We start from the raw sequence: 26,530 nt of genomic DNA, 5'->3' as shown, positions 1-26,530 counted from the left end.
GAGCGTGCCTGACGGTGCGGCCTAGTCCGGGAGGGGGCGGGGGTAGAGCCTGGGAGATAGTGCTCAGTCATCGCGGAGACACGGGAGCGGGAAGGCGGTGAGAGAGAGGCCCCGGAGACAGAGACCGCAGCTGGACCCCCCCATCCGCCCAGTGCCAGGCCCCGCTCCCTCCGCCAGGCCCCCGCTCCGGACTCTCCTTCTCCCTTCCCGCCGCCGCCATGAAGGACACGGCGGGGAAGCACAAGCCCAAGGAGCCGGCCCCGGACAAGGCCAAGCTGGCGGCCGGGCCTCCTGCCCCCGATGTGGAGATGAAGGATGTGTCCGCCGAGCCCGAGGCCGAGCCGCCCGAGAGCGGAGAGAAGAGCCAGAAGGAGCTGGACCTGATCACCTTGGAGGGTGAGGAGGGGGGGAGAGCGAGGGTGGGGGGGGGGTGAGAGAGGGGGTGGGGGGGGTGGGGGGGGGGGTAGAGCGAGGGGTGGGGGGGGAAGGGTGAGTGGGGGGGAGAGAGGCGGGTGGGGGGGGTAGAGCGAGGGGGGGGGGGGGAGGGTGAGGAGGGGGGGAGAGCGAGGGTGGGGGGGGGTGAGAGAGGCGGGTGGGGGGGGTAGAGCGAGGGGTGGGGGGGGGAGGGTGAGTGGGGGGGAGAGAGGGGGGGGGGGGGGTAGAGCGAGGGGTGGGGGGGGAGGGTGAGTGGGGGGGTGAGAGAGGGGGGTGGGGGGGTGAGAGAGGCGGGTGGGTGGGGGGGGTAGAGCGAGGGGTGGGGGGGGGGGGGTGAGTGGGGGGGAGAGAGGCGGGTGGGGGGGGGGTAGAGCGAGGGTGGGGGGGGGGGAGGGTGAGTGGGGGGGTAGAGCGAGGGTGGGGGTGAGAGAGGCGGGTGGGGGGGGTAGAGCGAGGGGTGGGGGGGGGGGGGTGTGTGGGGGGGGGGAGAGGGGGGTGGGGGGGGGAGAGCGAGGGGTAGGGGGGTGAGAGAGGCGGGTGGGGGGGGTAGAGCGAGGGGTGGGGGGGAGGGTGAGGGGGGGGGTGGGGGGGAGAGAGGGGGGTGGGGGGGGGGGTGGAGCGAGGGTGGGGGTGAGAGAGGGGGTGGGGGGGGTAGAGCAAGGGGTGGGGGGTGAGAGAGGCGGGGGGGGGGGGAGAGCGAGGTGTGGGGGGGGAGAGAGGCGGGTGGGGGGGTGAGAGAGCGAGGTGTGGGGGGGGGAAGGCTGCTGCAGGAGCTGGGGGTCAGGGTCCGGCTTAGAGAGTGACGCTGGGAAAGCAGAGCGGGTCAGGCTGGAGTGAGGCTGATAGAGAAAGGGCAATAGCCCCCAGCTATTGGAGCACCTCAAATACCCCAGACTTGGGGGGGGGGGGGGGAGAACTGGATCATCCTGGGGGGAAGGGGGAATTGTATCATCCTGGGGAATTTGGGGGGGGGGGGACTGGATCATTCTGGGTTGGGGAGGACCGGTTAATCGTGGGGGTGGGGACTGGATCATCATGGGGGTGGGGGTTGAACGTGGATCATCCTGGGGAATGGGGGTAGGGGAACACCTGGATCATCGTTGGGGCGGGGAAACATGGATCATCCTGGGGAGTGGAGGGGGGACTGGGTCATCGTGGGGGTGTGGGAAATGTGGATCATCCTGGGGATGGGGGGGGGGGGGAGAGACTTGGGTCATCCTGGGGGTGGGGACCTGGATCATCCTGGGGAGTTGAGGGGCGGGGGAGAGACTGGATCGTCCTGGGGAGGTGGGAACTGAATCATCTTGGGGAGTTGGGGGAGGAACTCGATCGTCCTGGTGGGGGTGGGGGGGGTAACTCGATCATCCTGGGGCATGGGGTGGGGGCTACTGCATCATCCTGGGGGGTGGGGTGGGGGAGACTGGATCGTCCTGGGTGATATGGGACTGGATTTTTCTTGGTTGGGGGACGGAATTGGATCATCCTGGAGAGGGGCTTAAAATATCTGCTAGAAATAAACTTAATCCAAACAGAGTTGGGCAGAGGGAATTGAATTCCAGCATGGTGTAGGAGTGGGTTAGGGATAAAATATCCACAAGGAATAATCAGCCCCACACCTACAATCCTCCAATGAAACACTGGGGATTTAGAGGGGTTGGGGATGCTGAGCAATATATACATTATTTATATATGTGTGTGAATGTATATATAAAACATTTAGAAATAGTAAACCTCAACCGTCTCAATCTAGACAGACTGGGTCTGAGGGGCAGTGAGAACTAAATCCCGCTGGCATTGTGTACGTTGGGGCTGGGGATTGTCTATGTTTTTTAAAAAAAGATCCAAAAGGAAACGTTGCTCAGGTAATCTTGCAATGAAGACAGAACTGTTTCACTATCTGCAAAGGAGAGTCCAGAATAGAGGGTATAGGTTTAGGGTGATAGGGGAAAGATACAAAAGAGACCTTTGGGACAACTTTTTCATGCAGAGGGTGATATGGGTATGGAATGAGCTGCCAGAGGAAGTGGCGGAGGCTGGTACAATTGCAACATTTAAAAGGCAGCTGGATAGGTGTTTGAATAGGAAGGGTATGGAGAGATATGGGCCGTGTGCTGGGCTGTTTCCATGCTGTATATCTCTATGACTCTATAACAATCAATTCCAAACTTAAAATTGAAATTATGGGGGTGTGGAGCAGAGAACCTGGGGTGAAGGTAAAATATCCAGAAGATATAAAGTCAACTATCTCAATCTGATCCAAACAGATTGGGGAGAAAACTGAACCGAATCACTATTTTAGTTGGGTGGGAGCAGAGTTTGTATTCTAAAATATCCTCCAAATCATGACCCCTGTTAAACAGTGGGGGTTTAAGGGCAGAGAGCTGGATGATTGTGGGGTAGTGGTGGAGTAAAGATTCACAAGTGATAAACTCAGCCGGCTCAATCTAAACAGTGAGGCTGAGGGTGGGGCGAAAACCGAATATCATCATGCAGGGGTCGGGTAGAATATTCACAAAGAATTATCCGCAAGTAAACTCCACGTAAATTATCTCAATTAAACAGGGGTATTAGGTACAGAGAACTGGATCATCCTATATATAACATACAAAGAAGATTATTACTGTCAAGCATGACCTCAGTCCCCTTTCTCATAGATATATAGCTGTAGTAATCCAGTCACCTGGGTTAATGTTGGAATGCTGGTTTAAATCCCTCCATGGCAGCTGCTGGAATTTTAATCTGATTAATACTTTGGAATTGTCAGGCAGTCTCAGTAATGGTGAGCACACCAACTCTTGTCAATAGGTTTTTACAACTACCTGATTCACTCATGTGCTTGAGGGAAGGAAATTTGCTGTCCTGACCTACATGTGACTCCATACCCACAGCAATGTGGTCGATCCTTAATTGTTGTCTGACATTATCTAGAAAGTCACCAAGTTCAAGGTTAATTTGTATTCTGCATTCAATTAACTGCTGATTGAATTTAGATTTCAGCGGCAGCAGAAGTGGCACTTGAACCTTTGTCCTAGAGTAGCAGGCTGGTTTGTTAATCTAGCACCATCACCAGTGTGCCACTCTCCATTCAAGGATGGATCATAAACGTTGGCCATTGCAAGGAGCACCCATGTCCCATGAAAGAATAAATAAATATGTTGAGTCGATAAAATGAGCATGAAGTTGAATTGAAAACTGTACGGGTCTGATTATCCTGAAGAGCAAAGTTTTCCCAAAGAAACCTATCACTATGTATCTTAAACTATCCCATATAGATTACCTTTGTGGGTTAGAGACAGATCAGTCTGCACATCAAATACAGAATAGACCATTACACAACTCTACCTTAGCTTTAGTTAGGCCTCTTACTATTTTAACCTTTCCTCAGAAGGCAACCCGATATCAGTTTAATAACCATTCTCGGAACTGTCTTCAACATGTTTACATTCTTCCTTAAATAAGTGACCAAAACTTTGCCCAGCACTCCAGATACTGTCTCTCTAGTGTCATGATTATAGAACAGTATAACATGTGAATGGGTTCTTTGCCCCTCCATGTCTGTGCCAGCCATATGCCATTCTAAACTAAGCCCATCTGCCTGCATATGGTCTAATTCTCTCTCTTCCTTGCCTGTTCATATGCCTGTTTAAACGTTGCTATCATAGCTGCATCTGCCACTTTTCATAGCACCACATTCCAGGCACCTACAGTCCCCTGTATTTTAAAAGAAAACCTTATCTCACACATATCCTTTAAGCTTTTCCCTTCTCACCAATGGTCCATAGTATTTGACGTTTCCACCCTGCAAAAAAGATGATTCACCCTATTCGTGCCTTTCATAGTTTTATTAGGTTCCTCCTCAGCCTCTGATGCTGTAGTTAAAACAATCCAGTTTGTCCAATCTCTTTTCATAGATAATATACTACAATTGAGGCACTACAATCCTTGTAAACATTTTTTACACCCTCTCCAAAGCCTCCACATCCTTCCCATTCAGAACTGCACACAATGTGGCCTAACTAAACATTTATGCTCAGTGGCCCAACCAAGGAGGGAAAGCATGCCTTACATCATCTTTACCATCTTATCTATTTGTACTGCCACTTGCAGGGAACTGTGGGTTTTCACCCCAAGATCCCTGCGTATATCAATGCTCCCAAAGATCCTGCCTAATAAAGATCGCTTGAAATGATTTGTCAACAGTTGTTGAATCAGATGAATCTTGGTGATTTTGCATCAAGCAATTCTATTTTTGTATTGCTCTGAAGTGGATATATCAGTTGTTTGCAGGTCAGATCAACTTCTCTTAGTGAGCTGGTTGGGACTTTGCAACAATCTCATAAATTTTCTTGGCTGCAGTCTTGTTCAAAAGGCAGTAAATGATTTATCCGAATGCAAGTTACAAACAAGAACAAGTTGTAAACTTGATTCTTCAGTTTTATACTTGCTGTGGTGGTATTTTTTTTTAGATTAGACTTACAGTGTGGAAACAGGCCCTTCGGCCCAACAAGTCCACACCGACCCGCCGAAGCGAAACCCACCCATACCCCTACATTACCCCTTACCTAACACTACGGGCAATTTAGCATGGCCAATTCACTTGACCTGCACATCTTTGGACTGTGGGAGGAAACCGGAGCACCCGGAGGAAACCCACGCAGACACGGGGAGAACGTGCAAACTCCACACAGTCAGTCGCCTGAGTCGGGAATTGAACCCGGGTCTTCAGGCGCTGTGAGGCAGCAGTGCTAACCACTGTGCCACCGTGCCGCCCACTTGAATTTACAAACTCTTAGTTATCAGTCTGATGCCCAGAAGCCTTACTGTCAAATCTAATATCTGTCTAATTTGTATCATTACTTATTACTTCATTAATAGCTTCATTAGGATGATGACCTTTTCAGCAGTGACAAATAACGGTTTCTCACCTCATTTTGTGTTTGTGAAAAGTAGTGAAGAAAAAGCTGTGGAAGTAATCCAGTTTCTGTCAACCACAACTTACTAATATGGAGCCTTGGGTTTGGAAAAAGCCCCAGGGTGCTACAGAACCACACTATAAATGTTGGTAATTCCGTCAAACTTTAAAACCTCAAAGTCTGTCCAAAGTCGGGATCCCGATACACATACAGAAACAAGCCACCAGAACATGTGGCCATTGTTTTGAAATGTTATTAGCGTCCACATCGTGTATTGTTTGCTTGTTTCCTAATGCTGCATTATAAGGTACTGGTATGTAAAAAAAAATGTAAAGAACACAAGAAACAAGGGCAGGGGTACAAGCAATGGCCGAGCACACTTGCCCTTCAATAAGATCATGGCTGATCTTGGGTTTCAACCCCACTTTCCTACCCACTCCCCGTAGCCCTATTAAAAATTGGCGGCTAATGCGCATTATAACATACTTTGATTGAAAAGTGGTCTCAATTTGTATGCCAAATATATGCAAAAACTTGATTTTTGTTTTTGTGGGGAACTGGAAGAATCTGGCTTCCTTAGATGCTGAGAGTTGAAAAGTGTGGTGCTGGAAAAGCACAGCAGGCCAGACAGCATCTGAGGAGCAGGAGAATCGACGTTTCGGGCATAAGCCCTTCTTCAGGAATGAGGCTGGTGTACCAAGCCGGCTGAGATCCTTAGATGCTGGCCTGATTTATAGGCCAAGATTTACAGTAATCACTAGAGGTGGGACAGAGATATTCAGAGGGTTGACAAAGCCCCCAATCATACAGGTCGCTTTCAGAGGTCTAGAGGCGGGGTTGAAGCCAATGTGTTTTGGGAGAGAATTCTAATTTTGAAGCATGAACTGATGTCAGAGGTGAGTTGGAGAAAATGGAAATTGTGCAGAAGGTCAAAATAAAAGGGAAAAGAAGTATATGATACGTCTGGTTTTAGAGACAAAAGAGGTTAGATGGTTAGGGCGAGGTCACAAAGAAAAATTTGAAGGTGAGAATTTTTTATTTCTATTATGTCTTAGCAGGCAAATCACAGGGCGGTGTCTTTAAATTTGTGTAATTTCTAATTAAGTTAAATTCACAGCCCATATTTTCCATCATAGCGAGTGTTTTAGAGTTTAAGTATTAGTGATTATTCCCCAACTCTGTTGCTTGATTCCTGTTTTTACCCATTGTATAAAGGTGCCTTCACATACTGCATATTGTATTCAGAAACACATCGATGGCCAGCTGATAGTGTGCCTCAGAAATTTATCAAGTATGATACCTTTCATTGCGAAGTTGGGCTCATAATGAATGTTGCAAGAACCTGCTCTAGAAAAGGTCCTATAAGAATGATTCCGTTATTGTAGCTATCAATTGGAATTATTAAAATTGGCAGCTTTTCAAAAAAAACCACTGGGGAAAATTTTGTTGTGTTGTTCAGAAAACAGTGACTATTAAGGCTGTTGCCTCTAGTTTTCAGGGTGCTAAAGAACTAGGTGAATTTTGATTCATAGCCATGATATTCATTGAATCTGTTTACAGTATGCACCCTGTAGTAAGTGAATAGAGCAGTGAATAGAGTTTGTATTCTGAAGTGTATGGCAAACCATCACCAGCAATGTGGGCAGTGTGTGTGAGAGATGCATGGGCTAGCTCATGGTGCCCATACAATTTTTTGCAACAGTAGGAATGTTATCAGTAAAATGTGCTGGGAAAGACGTTACAGAAAGTGAGTTTGATACCTTTTTAAGATTGTCTCCTGTAGAAACACATGGAGAGTACAACTTTGTAAAAGGGCAGCCATCGTGGGTGGGAAAATCTCAGTGGTCACAAGGTCATTGGGATTTGATGGTAGGAATCAACGTCAAAACAATAATTCCAGTTAGTTTGAAACAAGGCATTGATATTTTTCCTTTCAGATATTAAAGAACATGTGAAGCAGATTGAGAAAGCTGTTTCGAGTAAAGAACCACGGTTTGTCCTACGGGCGCTGCGAGCACTTCCTCCAACCTGTCGCAGATTGAACCCCACTGTCCTTTACAAGGCCATCAATGGTTTCTTCATATCAAACACCTCGATGCGGGATTTCCTTCTGGCTTTTCTTGAAGAGGTTAGTTTTGAACACTGAGCACTTGGTAGATGTTTTAATGATTGTTAATGTGCAAATCCAAGGTAATTATTTGGCTGAACAAGAAATTCATCAAATGTTTTAGACAAATCAGGGCAGAAGGAACAATTTGCCACTTTGAAATTATTCTATCATTCATGGGTAATCTCCACCTGAATTACGCTTGCCCTCCTTATTACCACATCGTTGATTCCCATTATTTCATAAAGAGAATCCTTAACTCATTCACCTGAATTTCCTCTCGAGGAATCATCTCGAGTTTACCATTTAGCCCCTACTGAGAAGTTAAAGGATAACTAAAATTTGCATTGCCAAACTATCTTTCATCAAGTGATTGGATCATAGAACCATTTGCCACACCAATCTTGTGTCAGGATGTGTGCAAGCTGAGTGAAATCATTATACACTTGTTACTGATTCTTGAAAACATAAATTAAAAATTATTTATTAATATTAGAATTATAAATGTAAATATTAGAAGTATTAAACCAGCCAGAATGATTAATTGACAAACTAAAGGTGGTTCAGTAATGTGTAATTTCATCACTCACTTTTGAATTTATAGTCACGATCAGTAGTCTGATCAGTATAAATGAGATTAATTTAGAATTAATTTTCTTAGTTGACCAGTTAACATGAGTTGGGTAGTTAAACTGTTGAATAAACTCCAAATGCTTGTAATTTTTTATTCTTACATGGGATGTGGATGGTTCCCATCCCTAATTGCCCTTGAACTGAGTGGCTTGCTGAGGTCAGTTAAGAGTCAACCACATTGCTATAGATCTGGAGTTACATGTAGGTCAGAACAGCAAGGATGGCAGATTTCCTTCCTTAAAGCAGATAGGTTTTTTATGATGATCACTTCTTGGAAACATTATAATTCCATATTGTTTGTTTTGAGAAACAGTGCAGATGAAATGGTTTTCTCACCTTTATCTGGAAGGTAGGGGTGTGCATTGTTAAAATCACCGGGTATGGTGTGTGAAACAAAAAAGAACTACCACACAGAGCCTTCAATTCCTAGAATGGTCTTTTTTTAACAGGTCAACTAAAAATGATTGCTGTGTAGATAATGCAATGCAGTTCTGTTTTCTAACTGTCATTCTTTCTTTAAGCCCATGGATACAGAAGGAGATGTACAATTTCGCCCTCGAACAGGGAAAGCTGCCACAGTACCACTTCTCCCTGAGGCAGAGGCCTATCTTCAGCTTTTACTTGTCATTTACCTGACGAACAACAAACGATATGTTGAGGTGAGTGAGTTTTGACTTCAAAGATAGTCATCCAATAGAAATTTGTACACTGTAAAATCTTAAATAAACAGTAACACAACTTTCACTAATTTATCAGCTGCTTAAGAAAAGTTTTTGTAACTCCGTAGCAATTAAAGAAAGCACTTGGATTTATTAGCTCCTTTCACATCTTCTGAATAATTCAAATTCCTTCACAACCAAAGAATTGCAGTTTCAGTTTTACAGAGAAGTTTGACAGCCACATTATACAAAAAAAGTCCCCCAGTTACCAATTCAATAAACAACAAATGCTTTTTTAATAAAAAGCAAGAGTTAATGTCCCACAGATACTGGACAATTCAAAGCATTTTCCAGCCTGTGAGTTACTTAAATCCTAGTCATGCAATGGAAGGAACTTCCCTACTCTTCACCAGTGCAGGCAAATATTTTATGCCCGCCTGAGCAGGTAGTTCAGTTTAACATCACGTCTGAAAGATGGCACTTCTGATGATTATGGCATTCTTCCAGTACAGCAGTGAAGAGTTAGCCTAGAGTGCATGCTCAAGTCTTTGGAATGAGGCTTTAACAGATGGTCTTCTGACTCAGATGTGAGAGCGTTGTCACTGAGGCAAAGCAGAATCTGACTGTTATTCCGTGGACAACTAAATTGACCAGGTAATTGATCACTAGAACATACTTATCGCATTAATGTGCTGCGTGTGTTGGGATTTTAACAACTGATTCCAGAAGTGAATTTATTTCCTTGCAGAGCTGGTAACAAACCTGTCATGTCCTTTCCCAGGAGCCCCGTTGAGATTAGCTTCTAATTAGCCCACTGGCTGCCATTCACAGTTCCCAGCCCCATCCGGGAATTTTCATGCCACTTTTACTGGTATAGGGAGGCATGTGACCAGCCTCTTCAGAGTTACTGTTACTGTAGTAAGCTGGAGAGTGAGGATTGTTGCTGGAGCCCAAGAACATGGGTAAATTGGGCAGCATTGCCAGAATCATTCAGAGGGGCCCTAGCCAGTGTCCTTTGCTGAGAGCATGCCTAAGAAGGAATGGTCCCAACTTCAACAAGGTCACAGATACGTCCACCAAGGTTCATCTGGGGGCTGGCCTGGCCCCTGCCTGTGTTAGTTGAATGCATCGATGGTGAGATGTGGCCACTGATGAGGAACTCAAATGACCTTAGGGATGCTCTTGACTCTTCCATGTGCCTGAAAGTGGGGAAGATGTCTACTCTCTATACCTCTCCTTCCCATCGTTCAGTTGTGGGAAAGGGGGTAGGTGTTAAATTCAGTCCCACATACTGATCAAGAAAGTGCATCGGTGATAGCTTTGCATTGTCTTATTTTCAAAATGCAATCGACTGGCAATTCACACAACTTAAAATCTTTAATTTTCTGTGATTGTTTTATTTGAATCTAATCCACACTATTACAATGAAGATATCATCTTTAAACTTCCTAAATAGATTTTGAAAGAAGGGACTACTTTTAATCCAGGTATGAGTTGACTCCTTTTGATGTTAAGTTCCCAGGCTGGGATTTTGTGGTTATGGAGATAGTGAAACTCAACTAACGGTTCAAGCCTAGTCCAGGCTCATCATGAAAAAAAAGTGACATTCCAGCTTCCCAAAGACCTGATGTAAAGGCACTTCTTGATTGAGCATTAAAGCCCAAGATTCCAGACCAGAGAGTTCTTTGTTAGGTTCAACCTCTGACTGAACTGTGACAATTGGCACACTACATTTGACCTCAGTGCCTCCTGGTAAGGGAGAGATAATCTCCGTCTGGCCTGTCTTCTGTAAAGTGTGTATGTGCGGACCTCAAGTTGATTCACCTTAAATTTATATTGCAATTTTAATGCAGTAAGTGAGCTCACAGGTCGATTAATCTAACACTAAACTCCATACAAAAACACTTTGAAAGTTGGGGGTGTGCGGGGTGTGAGGTCGATGTGCTGTAATGTAAACGTTTGGTCCTTTGGAGTAATTTTGAGAGGAAGAAGCAGAAAGTATTAGGAACAAAATTCTAGGTCCAGTCAACTGAAGGCATCATTGTCAGTGGTATACTTATGGAAAAGTGAAGATGCACAAGAGGCCACTGCACAGGAAGAGTGCAGTGTTTTCAGATGGAAAATCCTGCAGTGGTTGAAAATTGACGCTCTTGCTTGTTTCCTGCTGCATTTGAAGATTACTGACTTGTAAGTGATATTGGAACCTTCTGGTAGGATTTAGCACATTCAAAATAGAGTGGAAGGTGGCACTAAAGAAACCCAGTGCTTATGACATTTTCTTTTTTTTTCTGTAATACAGGCACAGAAATGCTCAGATGATTTGATGCAAAAGATTGCTGCTCAGAATCGGCGGGCTCTAGACTTGGTTGCAGCTAAGTGCTATTATTACCACGCTCGCGTATATGAATTTCTAAGTAAACTCGATGCAGTCAGAAGGTGAGAAAGTTGTTTTACTTTTGATCTTTGAGCACAACAGTAAAGATTTATTAAAATTACAGTTCAGGGTATAGCAATGAAAATGAAGGACTGTTTTCGAGATTTAAAAATCTTGATACTTCCATCAGCAATTTACCATGTTAGCTTCCACATGATAAATACTAAATCCTATTGATTAGGAACATACAAAATATCAGCCATTTGGGCAATTTATATGTCTTAGTTTCACATCAGAACTAGCCAACATGGTTCTGTTTCCCTGTGCTTTTTAATCAAATCCACGAGACATCAATGATTCAGAGACCTGACTATATATGCCCTCCATATTTTCTCCTTGTTTTCCAAATTTTAGCGCTGGTGGTAAGTATAGGGTGTAGGTTTGCTCGCTGAGCTGTAGGTTTGATATCCAGACGTTTCATTACCTGGCTAGGGAACATCATCAGTGGCGACCTCCAAGTGAAGCGAAGCTGTTGTCTCCTGCTTTCTATTTATCTCTTTCTCCTGGATGGGGTTCCTGGGGTTTGTGGTGATGTCACCAAGAAGGAAGAAACCGACAACAGACTCGCATTCCTGGACATCACAGTCAAAAGAAAGGACAACAGAGAACTACAAACCTGCATATACAGAAAACCGACAAACACTGACCAAATACTTAACTACACCAGCAACCATCCCAACACACACAAGCGAAGCTGTATTAGAACACTATTCCAACGAGCCACCACACACTGCAGCACAGAAGAACTATGCAAAACAGAGGAGAACCACTTATACAATGTATTCAAGAAGATCGGATACTCAAAACATACAGTGCGCAGATTCCTCAAGAACAAGCCACCACAAGCAGACCAAACGCAGCCAGAAAGCCAAACCACCTTACAATACATCAAAGAAGTTTCGGAAATGACAGTCAGATTACTAAGACCCCTCGGAATCCTAGTAGCACACAAACCCACCAACACTCTGAAACAAAAACTAACAAACTTAAAAGACCCAGTACATCCCATGGACAAAACCAACGTCATCTACAAAATTCCATGCAAGGACTGCCACAAACACTACATAGGACAAACAGAAAGAAAGTTAGACACCAGGATACATGAACACCAGCTAGCCACAAAAAGACACGACCCTCTCTCCCTCGTAGCCCTACACACGGATGAAAAAAGCCACTATTTCGACTGGGACAACACATCTATCCTGGGACAGGCTAAGCAAAGGCATGCCAGAGAATTCCTAGAGGCCTGGCACTCCAACCACAACCCCAAAAAGAAACACATTGATCTAGATGCTATCTATTGACCCCTCCAAAAACAAGCAGGAAATGACATCACAAACCCCAAAAAATCCCAGGAACCCCATCCAGGAGAAAGATATAAATAGAAAGCAGGAGACAACAGCTTCGCTTCACTTGGAGGTCACCACTGATGATGTCACCTAGCCAGGTAATGAAACGTCTGGATATCAAACCTACAGCTCAGCGAGCAAACCTACACCCTAAACCTCAACCTGAGCTACAAACCTTCACAACCTTGCAAAAGGTGGTAAATATACTGGCAGTATTGCAGAGTTGGTATGATCATAAGACATAGGAGTCGAAATAAGGCCGTTCAGCCCATCGAGTCCACTCTGCCATTTAATCATAGCTGATGGGCATTTCAACTCCACTTACCCAACAGTCTCCCCGTAGCCTTTAATTCCTTGCGTGGACAAGAATTTATCAATCTCTGCCTTGAAGGCATTTAACGTCCCAGCCTTCGCTGCATTCCGTGGCAATGAATTCCACAGGTCCACCAATCTGGCTGAAGAAATGTCTCCTCTCTTCTGTTCTAAATTGACCCCCTTTAATTTTAAGACCGATCTTAGTCTCCCCGCCTAATGGAAACAACTTCTCAGTATCCACCCTTTCTAAGCCATGCATTATCTTGTAAGTTTCTATTAGATCTCCCCTCAGCCTTCTAACCTCCAGTGCATACAATCCCAGGATCCTCAGCAGTTCATCATATGTTAGCCTAACTTGTGAATCATCCTTGTGAATCTCCTCTGGACACGCTCCAGTGTCAGTATGTTCTTCCTGAGGTGTGGGGCCCAAAATTGGTATTCTGAGTGGGGCCTAACTAGAGCTTTATAAAGTCTCAGAAGCACGTCGCTGCTTTTATAATCCAACCCTCTTGAGATAAATGTTTGTTTCTGTAGGCTTCCCGATCTTCTGATTTCCCAGTGCTCTTGGCCAGTTTATAGGCTGTCTCATTTTCTTTGATACATTTCCTGACTTCCTTTGTCAGCTATGGCTGTCTAATTCTACCCCCCCCCCCCCCCCCCCCCCCCCCCCAATAATCTTTCTTTTCTTTGGGATGAACCTCTGTACTGTGTCGTCGATTACACCCAGAAACTCCTGCCATTGTTGTTCTACTGTCTTCCCTGCTTGGCTCTGCTTCCAGTCGATTTTCATCAGTTCCTCTCTCATGCCCCTGTAATCACCTTTATTTAACTCTTACGCAATTGCATCCAGTTTTGCCTTCTCTCTTTCAAACAGCAGACTGAACTCTACCCTATTATGATCGCTCCCTCCTAACTGATCCCTTTAAGATCTTTTATAAAGTCTGGCTCATTACATAGCACTAAGTCCAGAATAACAAGCTGTTCCAAAAAGCCATCCTAGAAGCATTCCACGAATTCCCTTATTTTGGACCCATCGGCAACATTATTCACCCAGTCCACCTGCACATTGAAGTCCTCCATGTCACAGTGACCTTGCCTTTCTGACATGCCACACAGACTCCACATCATCTGACCCTATACCATTCAGTGTGATAGATTTAATTTCATTCTTGACTAACAAGGCAACCCCGCCCCCTCTACCCATCTTCCTGTCTTTTCGATAAGTTGTAAACTGCCAGTCCTGAACCTTCTGCAACCATGTCTCTGTGATGCCTCCCACATCATAATCATTCACGATGATTTGTGCCATTAATTCATCTACTTTGTTACGAAAACAGCAAGCATTCAGGTAAAGTGCCTTAATGCTAACTTTGTTATTGTTATTAGCGATATCGGAAATCATAAGTTGTCCCAAGTTATCCTTCCTTTTTGCTGCATTGCTAGTCTACCTCAAGCTTAAACCCACCTGCACATTTGGGAAATGCTGCTTATCTTTCCATTTAACTCCATACTCCCTGTCGCATTTGCTTTCCCTTCGCCCAACTCAGAATTTTAAAGTCCTACTGACCATCCTATTTATCTTTTTCACTCAAACGCTGATTCCAGATCAATTCAGCTGGAAATCGTCCCAACAGTATAGATCCCCCGGTTCCGCGATATTGCGGGTGGGCCATCCCGAATTGCCCTTAAGGTGGTGGAGAAGCAGCATGGGTACTGCTAGCCCTGGCAGTGATGCTTGCATTCCATGAAATAATACTAAAGTAAACCCTTTGGCCAGATTCTGTTGTACCTCCACTGTGGATAATTCTTCAATAGTCGGTATCTTAAGTGATTCTTGTTTGAAGCCTGTGAAAGTGATAAATCTCAACATGAAAGCTACCATCAGTGAAGGAGAGAAAAGGAAATGGTGATGCCTGAATATACTGTATGACGGGAGATCAGGTCAGCACAGTGGTTAGCACTGCTGCCTAGCAGCAGGTTTGATTCCACCTTGGGGTGATTGTGCAGAGTCCCCTCAGGCATTCTGCCCATACCTCTGTGAATTTCCTCCGGGTGCTCTGGTTTTCTCCCAAGGATGTGCAGGTTAGGTTTAGTTAAATTGTCCGTAATGTCCAGGGATGTGCAGACTAGATGGATTATCGAGGTAGGATAGGGATTCTGGGTGGGATGCTCTTTGGATGGGCTTAGTGTTGATGGGCTGAATGGCCTGCTTGCACACTGTAAGGATTCTATGATGCTATGTATCGTCGTTCTGACCTTAAGTGTAACTTTATAAACTTGTGAATGAACAATCTTTTTTATGCTTGAAGTTTTCTGCACGCACGTTTGAGGACAGCTACCCTTCGCCATGATGCTGATGGACAGGCCACTCTGCTGAACCTGTTATTGAGAAACTACCTGCAGTATAACCTGTATGATCAGGCAGAGAAGCTTGTTTCCAAATCCATTTTTCCAGAACAAGCAAATAACAACGAGTGGGCAAGATATCTGTATTACACTGGTGAGACTCAGTCCAATCGTACAATGTGAAGTAATTGTTAAAGAGTAACTGCTAACTCTTTTTAAAGAAAACCTTCCTTTCGTACATTGCTATTGACAACTTTGGCGTATCCCAAAGAGCTTTATGCACAATTAATTTTGAAGTGTACTCACTGTTGTAATATAGAAAAACTGGCAGCTGGTTTGTGCATGATAAGTTGTCTCACAGAACAGTGTGATAATGACCAAATAATCTCTCTTTGCAGTGGTGTTGATCAGCAGCTAAATATTGACCAGTGTATTATTCTCTTTAGAAGAATTTCATTGGATCATTCCCATTCACTAAATGGGGCCCCCCTTTAATGTCTTACCAAAAGATGGCAGCACGGACAGTGTGGCACTTCCTCAGAAAGATCAGGCCTGAGTTTTGTGCTCATTGTCTCTGGCATGCAACTGAAACGTACAAGCTCCTGTCTCAGAGGCAAGAGTGCTGCAAACTGAGTCACAGCTGATGCAATCCTTTGGGAATGAAAGCGAAATAAAGAGTTTTATGAGATATTATGCCTTCTACAATGCTCATTCAGTTTATCTCCAGTCACGACACAGCCTTTTCCCCATTTTGTGACTGAATCAGCATTTACTGTTCATGTCATCTGATAATTTATCACACCAGATAGGTGATGAATATATCTGTATTACTATCATGCAATACACTGTAAGCAGCTGTTAAATCATTGTGACAAAAATTGTTTGCAAACTTTGCAAAGATACAGCAAAGTGTCAGTCAGTAAATAATTCGTTTGTTGCGTTGAAATGTTTTCTGGAACCTCCTGCTTTATACATGCTGATTAGATGTGTTAGTAATATCCAAGTAGATGTTTGATTTAGAAAACTAACTGAGTTTGTTGCGTGTAGGTCGTATTAAAGCAATTCAGTTAGAATATTCTGAAGCACGAAGGACCCTGACTAATGCTCTGCGAAAGGCACCACAGCACACTGCAGTTGGCTTTAAGCAAACAGTGAGTTGAAAAAAAATTATAGAGTGGAATCTTTTTACGTTTTTTTTCCCTTAATGTCATTCATCTTAAAAAAAAAATTGGTGGCTTCATAAATTTGTCAACAAAACTAATTTTATGAGAATTGTGTGTGTTTTGTTTTTAACCAGGTTCATAAGTTGCTGATTGTGGTGGAGTTGCTATTGGGTGAGATTCCAGACAGGCTACAGTTCCGACAACCATCGCTCAAACGTTCCCTGATGCCATACTTCCTGCTTACTCAGGGTGTGTATGAGGCAGCTACGCACAAGTATTTTAATTTGAAAGCACATTTCATTTTCTTTGTTCCCTTGGAAAACCAGTTACTGGTGAATGCAGCAAGTGAAGATTGTCTTGTACGTGTCGCTTACAAAGCGGTCATTACCACCATCTAGATGAAGTAAATAGTCTCACCCCTTGTGCCACCTCAAGCCATTCCTTTTGTAACTTTCCACAATACTGAAAGGAGGAAAGATGTAAGTTTAGCCATACTGCAGGGTTATGGAATTCAGCCTGATAGCAAACCATATCAGCATTTACTTTTTGGAATTGATGACTTCTATAATGACTTAGTGACTCTTAAATGGAGTCTTTTAAGGTTATGGAATTCACTGAACCAATGGATGCATTGAACCGATTGGTATTGTTGCTCTTTAAAATTTAAGTTGTTTAACTCAGGATTAGATCAAAATAATCATACCATTGGTTAAGGTTAAGCAGGTTTTTAATTTCATTAATTTGAATCAGTTTATTTTTAGCCCCTGTCCACTTCAGTATTCACATCAGAAGCTTCAGCCACCACCTGCTGGTTTGTTAAAATGGCAGCAGCTTTTCCGTCAGTGAAATGGGGAGCTGAAGACTTGATGGGTTAGTATCTCTACGTTATGGTTTTGAAAGCACCCCTAGATTGATGAGGCCAAAATCTCTTTATTTTTGTTCAGAGTTGTGAGTGTCTAGGACAGTCTTAATCAAGATCTCAAGAATGTGAAGTTTCAGGGCAAGCTATCTCTAATTTGGTACAGGCGTTCAGAGGCATCTCTGATGGAAACTGAACAGAGTCTGCTCTGATGTTGCACTGTAGTGATAGAATAGAGTAAGCTTGAGATTCAGTGAATCCCTGGAAATCCAGCTGTGAGGAATAGACAATTCTGCTCTGATTTGTTGATTTGGTCCTCTTTATTTTGCTGGTCCGGATCTGCATAAGGCTGCTTTTAGTACTGTTACTGTCAGTGACTTGTGATGCATGCATTTTATCAGAACACGTAGATCGAAACTGAGAGACTTCATGTTCTTTACCAATCTGCCCAAAAATCCAGAAGTTTGGACAGTGTGTGGATTTTAAGTTCCCTTTTCTAGAAGCACATGTTGATGGCACTGAATGCTAAAAATATATATCATTTATTTAATTTCAGAAATGCTACAATTAATTTAAAGTTTTTTGATTTGCAAACCCATATGATCTCAATCATACTAATGACTGGAAATAACTCTTGCTTGTTTTGATTGGGTGTTAAATTTATTCTTTTGTGTTTTTTCATTGAGTTTGCTGTGGTTTTATAGCAGAAATGTTTGTTTTGTTATAGATTTGTTCTTTTAGCTGTTTCTTTTTTGTTTAGACAAAAACTCTGTTTAAAATCTGCTACATTTAAAAGTTGCCGTGAGTGAGCTGTTCTCAATTTGAACAAATAGCTTCATGTTTCTGCCTTTCCCTCTGCTAGCTGTGCGAACTGGGAATTTGGCCAAGTTTAACCAGGTTTTGGAACAATTTGGAGAGAAATTTCAGACTGATGGCACCTATACATTGATCATCCGCCTGCGCCACAATGTCATCAAAACAGGTCAGAATTTGGTCTTAAATTATTAACCGTTTGCAGCACTTCATCTCTTTATTTCGTTACTTCAGCAACTGCTCCCAGGGTGGTGCATCTTGATTGACCTCTTAATGTGGGCGATTCATATCCTCATCCTTGTAATGTGTACACAGTTGTATAGCAGTCCACTCGAACCACCCAACTTGGGGTATTTGTTTGACTCCCTACTAACTCCGCAAAGGAGATATTCTGTAGCATGTGTTACGAAGCCACATAAAGCACAAGTTTGATTCTCAGCTCATGCTGATTACAGCTAGACTTGCAGTAGGTAAATTAATATTCACTGTTGTACATCGTGTCATCCATTTACCAAAGCAGGAATCAGTCTGTCTTCCACATTTGTTGGTTTGCATATCATAATTTAATAAAACCTTCAGACTGCTCTCGCCCCTTCCTAATCAATTCCTCTTATTGGAAAAATCAGCCCTTTGTAAATCAATCTGTGAATCCAGGCCTTATAGCCCAGAGTTGGGGACATTGATACTACACATGAATCCTTAAAAAAACAGCTGTTAAATAATAGTTATTCTCTAATCAACCTCTTAAACGATGTTATTACACCCCTTCTGGAGTAGGTGGGACTTGACTGGCTCAGGGTAGGAACACTGCCATTGCACCACAAGATTCCCCAGCCCTTTTCCTAAATGCTATTAATGTGTCCTCTCCCATTGTACTTCTGGAAATAATCTGTTCAGACATGTTACAACACACCTCTGAGGTAGGTGAGACTTGAAGGGATAGAAACTGAATCCTTTTCATCAACTGTTGCACCTGTTAAGATAGGTTAATCTTTTAGAGTTGGGAGAGCATTTTAAAATACTTAAACATTCAAAGAAGAGCAAGAGCATTTTGGGAATCTGAGAAGCCAGTAGTAAATTTGGTACTTGAGAAGAGAAACAGAGAACTGAGAGGTCCAAAGTTCAAAATTCCAGGCTGTCTGCTCAGTGTCTCTGATATGAGACTGTCTCTTGTATTTAATCCTCAGCCCCTCTTATACGTTTTGTATGTTTTGCTCCTGCCAGCTGCTACAGCATAATAGCTTAAAAAAAATTGAATCATAGACAATTTTAAAAATCTCTTTCTTCCCTTTACAGGTGTAAGGATGATTAGTTTATCTTATTCTCGGATCTCTCTCACTGACATTGCACAGAAACTGCAGCTGGACAGTCCTGAAGATGCTGAGTTTATAGTTGCCAAGGTAAATTCCAATGGGGGTGGGATTAAAAGAAAAAATTGTTGCTTGAATTCTGAAATTTAAAATCAAAATGCATTGCAAGTGCACAGCAGATTTTTCAGTCTCTGAATTTGAAAGGGCGAGGATTCCCCCTCCTTGAAGTAACTGGACTGGTGATGGGACGCTCAAATAAGCGGCTCAATTAGGAAGTCAGTGTGTTGTGCATTAGTGGTTGTTTATATTAGGTCCAGAATTCAGAAGGTTGGAACCTCACTATTGCTTCCTGGGCCAGGCAGCCCCCAGTTACAAATATCTATGGAGCTCCTGATTGGAGAGTGAAGTGGGAGCAATTGGAATATTAAGGGAATCTAGGAAACCTGTGATTGACATTGTGGTGGTTTTCACTTGCTGTGGCTGTCTGAATTGAATTTCATTGAAGAGGGAGTCAACTTTAGTAAAGGCTCAGCTACATTTTATTTTCCCTTTATCCCTCGGATAAGGTAGCTGAAATGTCACGACTCCGTGTTTTGCTGCACATGTAGTGAGCTCTCACTTTAAAAGCCTTAAAGGACGGGGGTTTTGAATGAGCTCAGCTTTGAGGGGCACAGTATAGACTGAGAAGAGGCAAGTCTGTTGAGTATTATTATGGTGTAACAAGCTGTCTTGCGATATCGAAAACGACCTGATCGATATCCAGTGATTCCTGCTCTGAAGTGTATTGACCCAGGCAGGACTGACCTTAGCGGTGGCCCAGCATACTTGAACCCTCTGATAATATTTACTTTCCAGTCTTTTGCACCAAGACTGCCCACTTCAGTCAGATTCTGAGGGGGCTGCTGAATTTCAAAAACCCAGAATGAGGCTGCACTTCAGAAGAAGGAAAAAATGCAGAGAAAAACATGCTAATTTTCTTCTTTAAACAGGCCATTCGTGATGGAGTGATCGAGGCGTCTATTAACCATGAGAGAGGATATGTCCAGTCAAAAGAGACTATCGATATTTATGGCACAAGGGAGCCGCAGCTGGCATTCCACCAGAGAATCTCCTTCTGTCTGGATATTCACAACATGTCTGTCAAAGTAAGGAAAAACCAACACCAGGCTGTTTCCATTGTGGATTGAGTTGAATTTTTAGAATGATCAATAGAGATGTAATGAAGAATTAATTTTGACCCATAGTTTTCTGATTGGAGGGATATATTACCCATTTTCTCTTACAAAAACATAAGATTGGATTACCTTGCTCTGCTTTATCAGATGGTTGTTTGGCTTGTTTTTCAGGTGGACCAAGTGCTTTTCTCAGCAAAATAACACACTTCCATGTTCTTTATCTGCCTTATCTGCATGTAGATTTGAAGCGTTTGCAGTGTTTGTGCGAGGGGTGAAAACATGTCTTTGCATTCATTGGATTTGGTTGTTGCTGGCATTAGTGAATTGTTTTTGTATGCCATTCGGGTAGTTACATGGTCACCTTTACCGATACACTGGGTCAGGTTTTATTGCTGGTTCCATACTTATTTAGCTGAATTTAAATTCCCCAGCTGCCTCAATAGAACATAAATTGGATTCTCTGACTCTGGGTGACCAAGTCCAGTATCTTTTTGACAAGGAATGAGTAGTGAAGGAGGAACCCTGTCTGGCATGGGTTTTGCAGAATCTCATTCTCCAGTCTTTATTCTTTAATTGTAATTATTTTTGTGAACAAGACATTTAACAAATGTGACCAGGTTATTCTGTAGCAATTGATGTCATTTTCTTTCGCGACAGTCTTAGCTAAAGGCCAGTATTGAGTGGCCCAGTGCCACATGCATGCAGCTCCTGATTAGATTCCCTACAGTGTGGAAACAGGCCCTTCGTCCCAACAAGTCCACATCGACCCTCCGAAGAGTAACTCACCCAGGCCCATTTTCCCTCTGACTAATGCACCTAACGCTACGGGCAATTTAGCATGGCCAGTTTACCTGACCTGCACATCTTTGGACTGTGGGAGGAAACCGGAGCACCCAGAGGAAATCCACGCAGACACGGGGAGAATGTGCAAACTCCACACAGTCGCCCAAGGCTGGAATCAAACCTGGGTCCCTGGTGCTGTGAGGCAGCAGTGCTAACCATTGTGCCACTGTGCTGCCAGCTGCACTGGGTTATTGGCTTTGGAGTGAATAAGATCTCTGTGGCCTCAAAGTGCTTGACCTACTAGCTGCAATTGGTTTATTAGATCTTTGTGATGGAAAGTATTCAAATGTGACTCAAAGCTAATGTTCATGACATTGGTTCTAGAACCAACAGAATGTCTCTTGGGAACTTTCTTCTGTATCAGAATATAAAGAGGGAGTTGTCATCTAGAACTTATATTCCTAGAGGCTAGAAATAATTAAATTGTTCACTTCTGCTTTACAGGCAATGCGATTCCCACCCAAGTCATACAACAAAGACCTGGAGTCGGCTGAGGTGAGGTTTCCATTGATAGAAGTCACAAATGTAGGGAAGCATTTGGGGTTTTAAATGGGGTGCCAGTGATGATCCGGAGGAACTGATTAGAGAGGTAGCTTCAGAAAGTAATGTTTGACCAATTCAGATTTCTTAAAAGGGTTGCAGGTCTTTCTGGTAAAGGTTAGGGTCTGGGATGATCTCTGTCTGGATTTCAGGAAAGAATGCATGTAGACTGATTCTCAAAATGTGTTCCCATAGGATCGATGCCAGAATATGGGCTGATGTGTGACTGAAACGTAGAGTGCAGAGTTGGTGTAGATAGGGAACATTACTTTAAGGGATGACAAGTGAAAAGCCATGGCAAAAGTTGCAAATGCATAAGTGATCTTCAACAATTTTCATTTCTGTACATTGCAAAAAAACAACAGGGAGGGTGACCAAACCATGGCTTACAAGGGAGATTTGATGCTGGATTCACCTTTATTAGATCTAATAGTAATTGGCTTTAAAAAAAACACCAGGCAACAGTAGTTGGAGCAGTGAGAATTGAACAATGGAGGTCAAAGGGTTAGAGTCATAGATAATGCCACACAGAAACAGACCCTTCAGTCCAAACTATCCATGCTAACCAAGTTTCCCAAACTAAACTAGTCCCACTTGCTTGCATTTGGCCCATATCCTTCTAAACCCTTCTTAACCATGTACTATCCAACTTAATTGGATGATCAGCCATAATGGTGGAGGAGGATTGAAGGGCTGAATGGCCTACTCTTGCTCCTATGTTTCAACATTTCCTTTTTTTTAAATGTTTCAACACAAAGGTTGCACATTGAAGCTGATACCTGGAGGTGCTGTTGGTCAGGCGTTAGTATTAGGATGACACATGACTTGTGCTTGTGTTTATGTGTGTGTGTGGTGAGAGCAAAGTACTTCTAAAGTGCCCAAAGCTGTGAATGCCAACAAATTGGATTCAATAACACTTAGAGGTTTGGGCAAGTTATATTATTGGCCAGAGATGTGGCAGATGGCGAATGGCAGGTGAGGGCCCATGGTGTTCGAGGTGAGCTACTGGTATGGATTGAGGATTGGCTGTCTGACAGAAGGCAGAGAGTTGGGATAAAAGGTTCTTTTCCAGAATGGCAGCCGGTGACAAGCGGTGTCCCGCAGGGTTCAGTGTTGGGGCCGCAGCTGTTCACATTATACATTAATGATCTGGATGAAGGGACTGGGGGCATTCTAGCGAAGTTTGCCGATGATACGAAGTTAGGTGGACAGGCAGGTAGTACTGAGGAAGTGGGGAGGCTACAGAAGGATCTGGACAGTTTGGGAGAGTGGTCCAGGAAATGGCTGGAATTCAACGTGAGCAAATGTGAGGTCTTGCACTTTGGAAAAAAGAATAAAAGCATAGACTACTTTACAAACAGTAAGAAAATTCGTAAAGCCAAAGTACAAAGGGATCTGGGAGTGCTAGTCAAGGATTCTCCAAAGGTAAACATACAGGTTGAACCCGTGATTAAGAAAGCGAATGCAGTGTTGTCATTTATCTCAAGAGGGTTGGAATATAAAAGCACCGTTGTGCTACTGAGACTTTATGAAGCTCTGGTTAGGCCCCATTTGGAGTACTGTATCCAGTTTTGGTCCCCACACCTCAGGAAGGACATACTGGCACTGGACCGTGTCCAGCGGAGATTCACATGGATGATCCCTGGAATGGTTGGTCTAACATACGAGGAACGGCTGAGGATACTGGGATTGTATTCGTTGGAGTTTAGAAGATTGAGGGGAGACTTAATAGAAACTTACAAGATAATACATGGCTTGGAAAGGGTGGATGCTAGGAAATTGTTTCCGTTAGGCGAGGAGACTAGGACCCGTGGACACAGCCTTAGAATTAGAGGGGGTCAATTCAGAACAGAAATGCGGAGACATTTCTTCAGCCAGAGAGTGGTGGGCTTGTGGAATTCATTGCTGCAGAGTGCAGTGGAGGCCGGGACGCTAAATGTCTTCAAGGCAGAGATTGATAGATTCTTGATGTCACGAGGAATTAAGGGCTATGGGGAGAATGCTGGTAAGTGGAGTTGAAATACCCATCAGCCATGATTGAATGGCGGAGTGCACTCAATGGGCCGAATGGCCTTACTTCCACTCCTATGTCTTATGGTCTTAAAACAATACAAAGTGATGAAACTAGTGGAAGGACAGAAATTAGTAAATATTAAGCAGTCACCAAGAATACTCCTGTCTGAAAGCTGTGATCAAAGGTGCCACCATCGCACTTTTGAAGGTGGATTGGATAATTACCAGAGGAGAAAACTCATACAGAGCTGTAGGGAAAGATGGGGGAGTGGGAGCCAGCACACTTGTGATGGGCTGAGTAGTCTCCCCCTGTGTTGTAACCATTCTCTGACATGCTTCAAGTGACAACAGAAGAGGGAGATTGTTGGATAGGTCATTGAAATCACTTTCATGGGTACTAAAGAAACAAAGAGGGTGTGAGTTGTAAGGTTGAGGTTGATGAAATTGTATCAAATGTTCGTGCCAAGTCAGTATAAATGTCTTTAATTTGGGTGATGTCAGAAAGCCTTAAATTATTTTTAGAAATATTGATGGTGTCAACTGCTAAATTTAAGAGGGCAATTATACAGAAAGTTTGAAATTCATAGGTATCACTCTGTAATTGGCAAGACTTAATTGAGGTTTTAAATTCTCCATGGCCATGAAAATCTTTGGATTCAGGAAAGTTCTGGAGCCATGGGACTCGAGGGACAACTTAAAATTAAGTGGTGGTGGTGGTGGGGGGGGGGGGGGGAGGGGGAGTCAAATGAAAATAATACTTTTAAACAACTTTTCATTGAAAATGAAACAAGAGATTTGTGGAAAAGAAAATGGCAAGGCTTTAAGAAGGAACTGGGTAAGTTCCTAATGTGATGGAGGGTCTTTCATTTCCGATCCTCAATAATGTAACACTTTTGCATCAGAAAGTTCTGGGCTCACCACCTGCTCCCAAGCCCCAAGAATGTAACAGTGTTAACAATCACAGTACAGTACCGAGAGACTTCCTCTTATTGGTGATACCATCTGTAAAGTATTGAGTCACATTCCTTTTTCATGTTCTGGTGGTTTAACAATCCTGCTGTTTGAAGAAGAGCAGGAAATTTTCTCTGTTGTGGCCAGTACTTCTCCTTGATCCAGCTGCAGTAAAAAGAAGCAAACTAACTGACTCTCTTAGCTGCTTTTGACATCTGCATGCAACTTATCAACATCAACCCAACAGGAGGTACTTCATTCACTGTGGTTAATTCCATGGGAAGTGGTCTGGAAACATCTCTGTGAAATATGATACAAAATTATAATGCAGTATGGATAAAGTTTTCAAATGAATTTGTGTGAATGCAAGGTCCACATTTCAAATGGCATCTCTGCCTTACAGGAGCGGCGAGAACGGGAACAGCAGGACCTGGAGTTTGCAAAAGAAATGGCAGAGGATGATGATGATGGATTCCCATGAGGCTATATGGGATTTTGATTCTGAAACACTTGGAATATTGTAACCGCAAACAGTAAAGATCAATAAAACTAGAATCGTGACTTTAAAGTCCTTTAAAGTCGAATCTGTCTGGATGTTTGCAAATGGGAATGTTAACCTTGTCAAACCAGGTTTGACACATCTTTAACTGCTTGTATTTTTCTTAATTTACTGTTGTTTTCTGAGGAATAGTTACCTTTTGTCCCTTTAAGCCTTGTAAACAATACCTGACTGATGATAAATATATGGTCAATAAAACTGATAACAAATATTTGTGGTTTTCTTTTAAAGTTCTCCTTGTGTGGGCTGCTGAAATGACAAAACCAATTCCACTGTCCCCACTCAAACCCAATTTTAGAATTTCTGTGTTCCTTTCTGACTGGTTTGAACATTAGAGAATTATCAGGTCTCAGCCATTAACATTGGAAAGGTCTTGGGAATCACTGATGAATATTTGGGCTGCTTGAAATCTCACAATGCTTCAAAAGATTTCTTTCTACAAATGGTTCATATTTATCAATTGAAAGTATTGGATTGATGTTACTTTTTAATAAACATTTAGCTTTCTGCACCTGTGTGAGCACTGGCTCATCAAAAATGGTAAGATCTTAGCCTTGTGTGATGGTGAACCGGAAGCAAAGGCTCACAATGCATGAAGACTTTAAAATTCAATCTCCAGTGCCTGATTCAGCTAAACTCAGCTGTTGGCCTGTCCATCTTTGGACTAGGAAGGAAATTCTCACCAAATCGTATCCATTGACTCACATTGGAAGTGCATGTATCTGTGCATCATTGATGTAGGATCGGATTGGTCTTGATTGTTGAAACTCCTTGATTTTTCCTATTTTTTTAAATAAATTAACCCCCACACTACCGCCTAACTGCGGTAGTGCTTATTATTTTTAACCCCAGCACCCATGGTGTGTGTGCGCAGGTGTGAGACACAGTGAGAGACAAGGTGTACAAATCTTTATTCAATTTCCACCACCAGGAAAAGTAGGAAAACACCCGAGTGGCCTGTGACAAGCAGTGCCCTTCACATCAAAGGGCAATGCTGTGTGATCAAAACAGTGAAGGGGAGGGCAAGGACTAAATTCAAATAGCGTTGGAGGGGGAAATGATGCACTCCACTCCCTGCGGCGCCCACCTCTCCCTGAACAACTCCAGGGTGTT

The 26,530-nt window shown here is 43.3% G+C and overlaps 1 protein-coding gene across 1 annotated transcript; it reads left to right on the top strand.

Moving 5' to 3' along the window:
- psmd3 (proteasome 26S subunit, non-ATPase 3) lies at window positions 1-25,628 on the top strand. Its single transcript, XM_060848871.1, has 12 exons — window positions 1-396; window positions 7,286-7,476; window positions 8,610-8,747; window positions 11,047-11,183; window positions 15,155-15,345; window positions 16,239-16,342; window positions 16,489-16,603; window positions 18,076-18,195; window positions 19,323-19,426; window positions 20,326-20,481; window positions 21,799-21,849; window positions 25,262-25,628. The coding sequence occupies exons 1-12, from the start codon at window positions 219-221 to the stop codon at window positions 25,337-25,339; spliced, it is 1,563 nt and encodes a 520-aa protein (XP_060704854.1). The 5' UTR covers window positions 1-218; the 3' UTR covers window positions 25,340-25,628.
- Window positions 25,629-26,530: the final 902 nt, after the last annotated feature.

Source organism: Hemiscyllium ocellatum, chromosome 32, assembly GCF_020745735.1.
Source record: "Hemiscyllium ocellatum isolate sHemOce1 chromosome 32, sHemOce1.pat.X.cur, whole genome shotgun sequence".
Taxonomy (NCBI): Eukaryota; Metazoa; Chordata; class Chondrichthyes; order Orectolobiformes; family Hemiscylliidae; genus Hemiscyllium; species Hemiscyllium ocellatum.
Note: the sequence above shows the minus strand (reverse complement) of the source record. Positions and strands in the feature narration are given on the sequence as shown.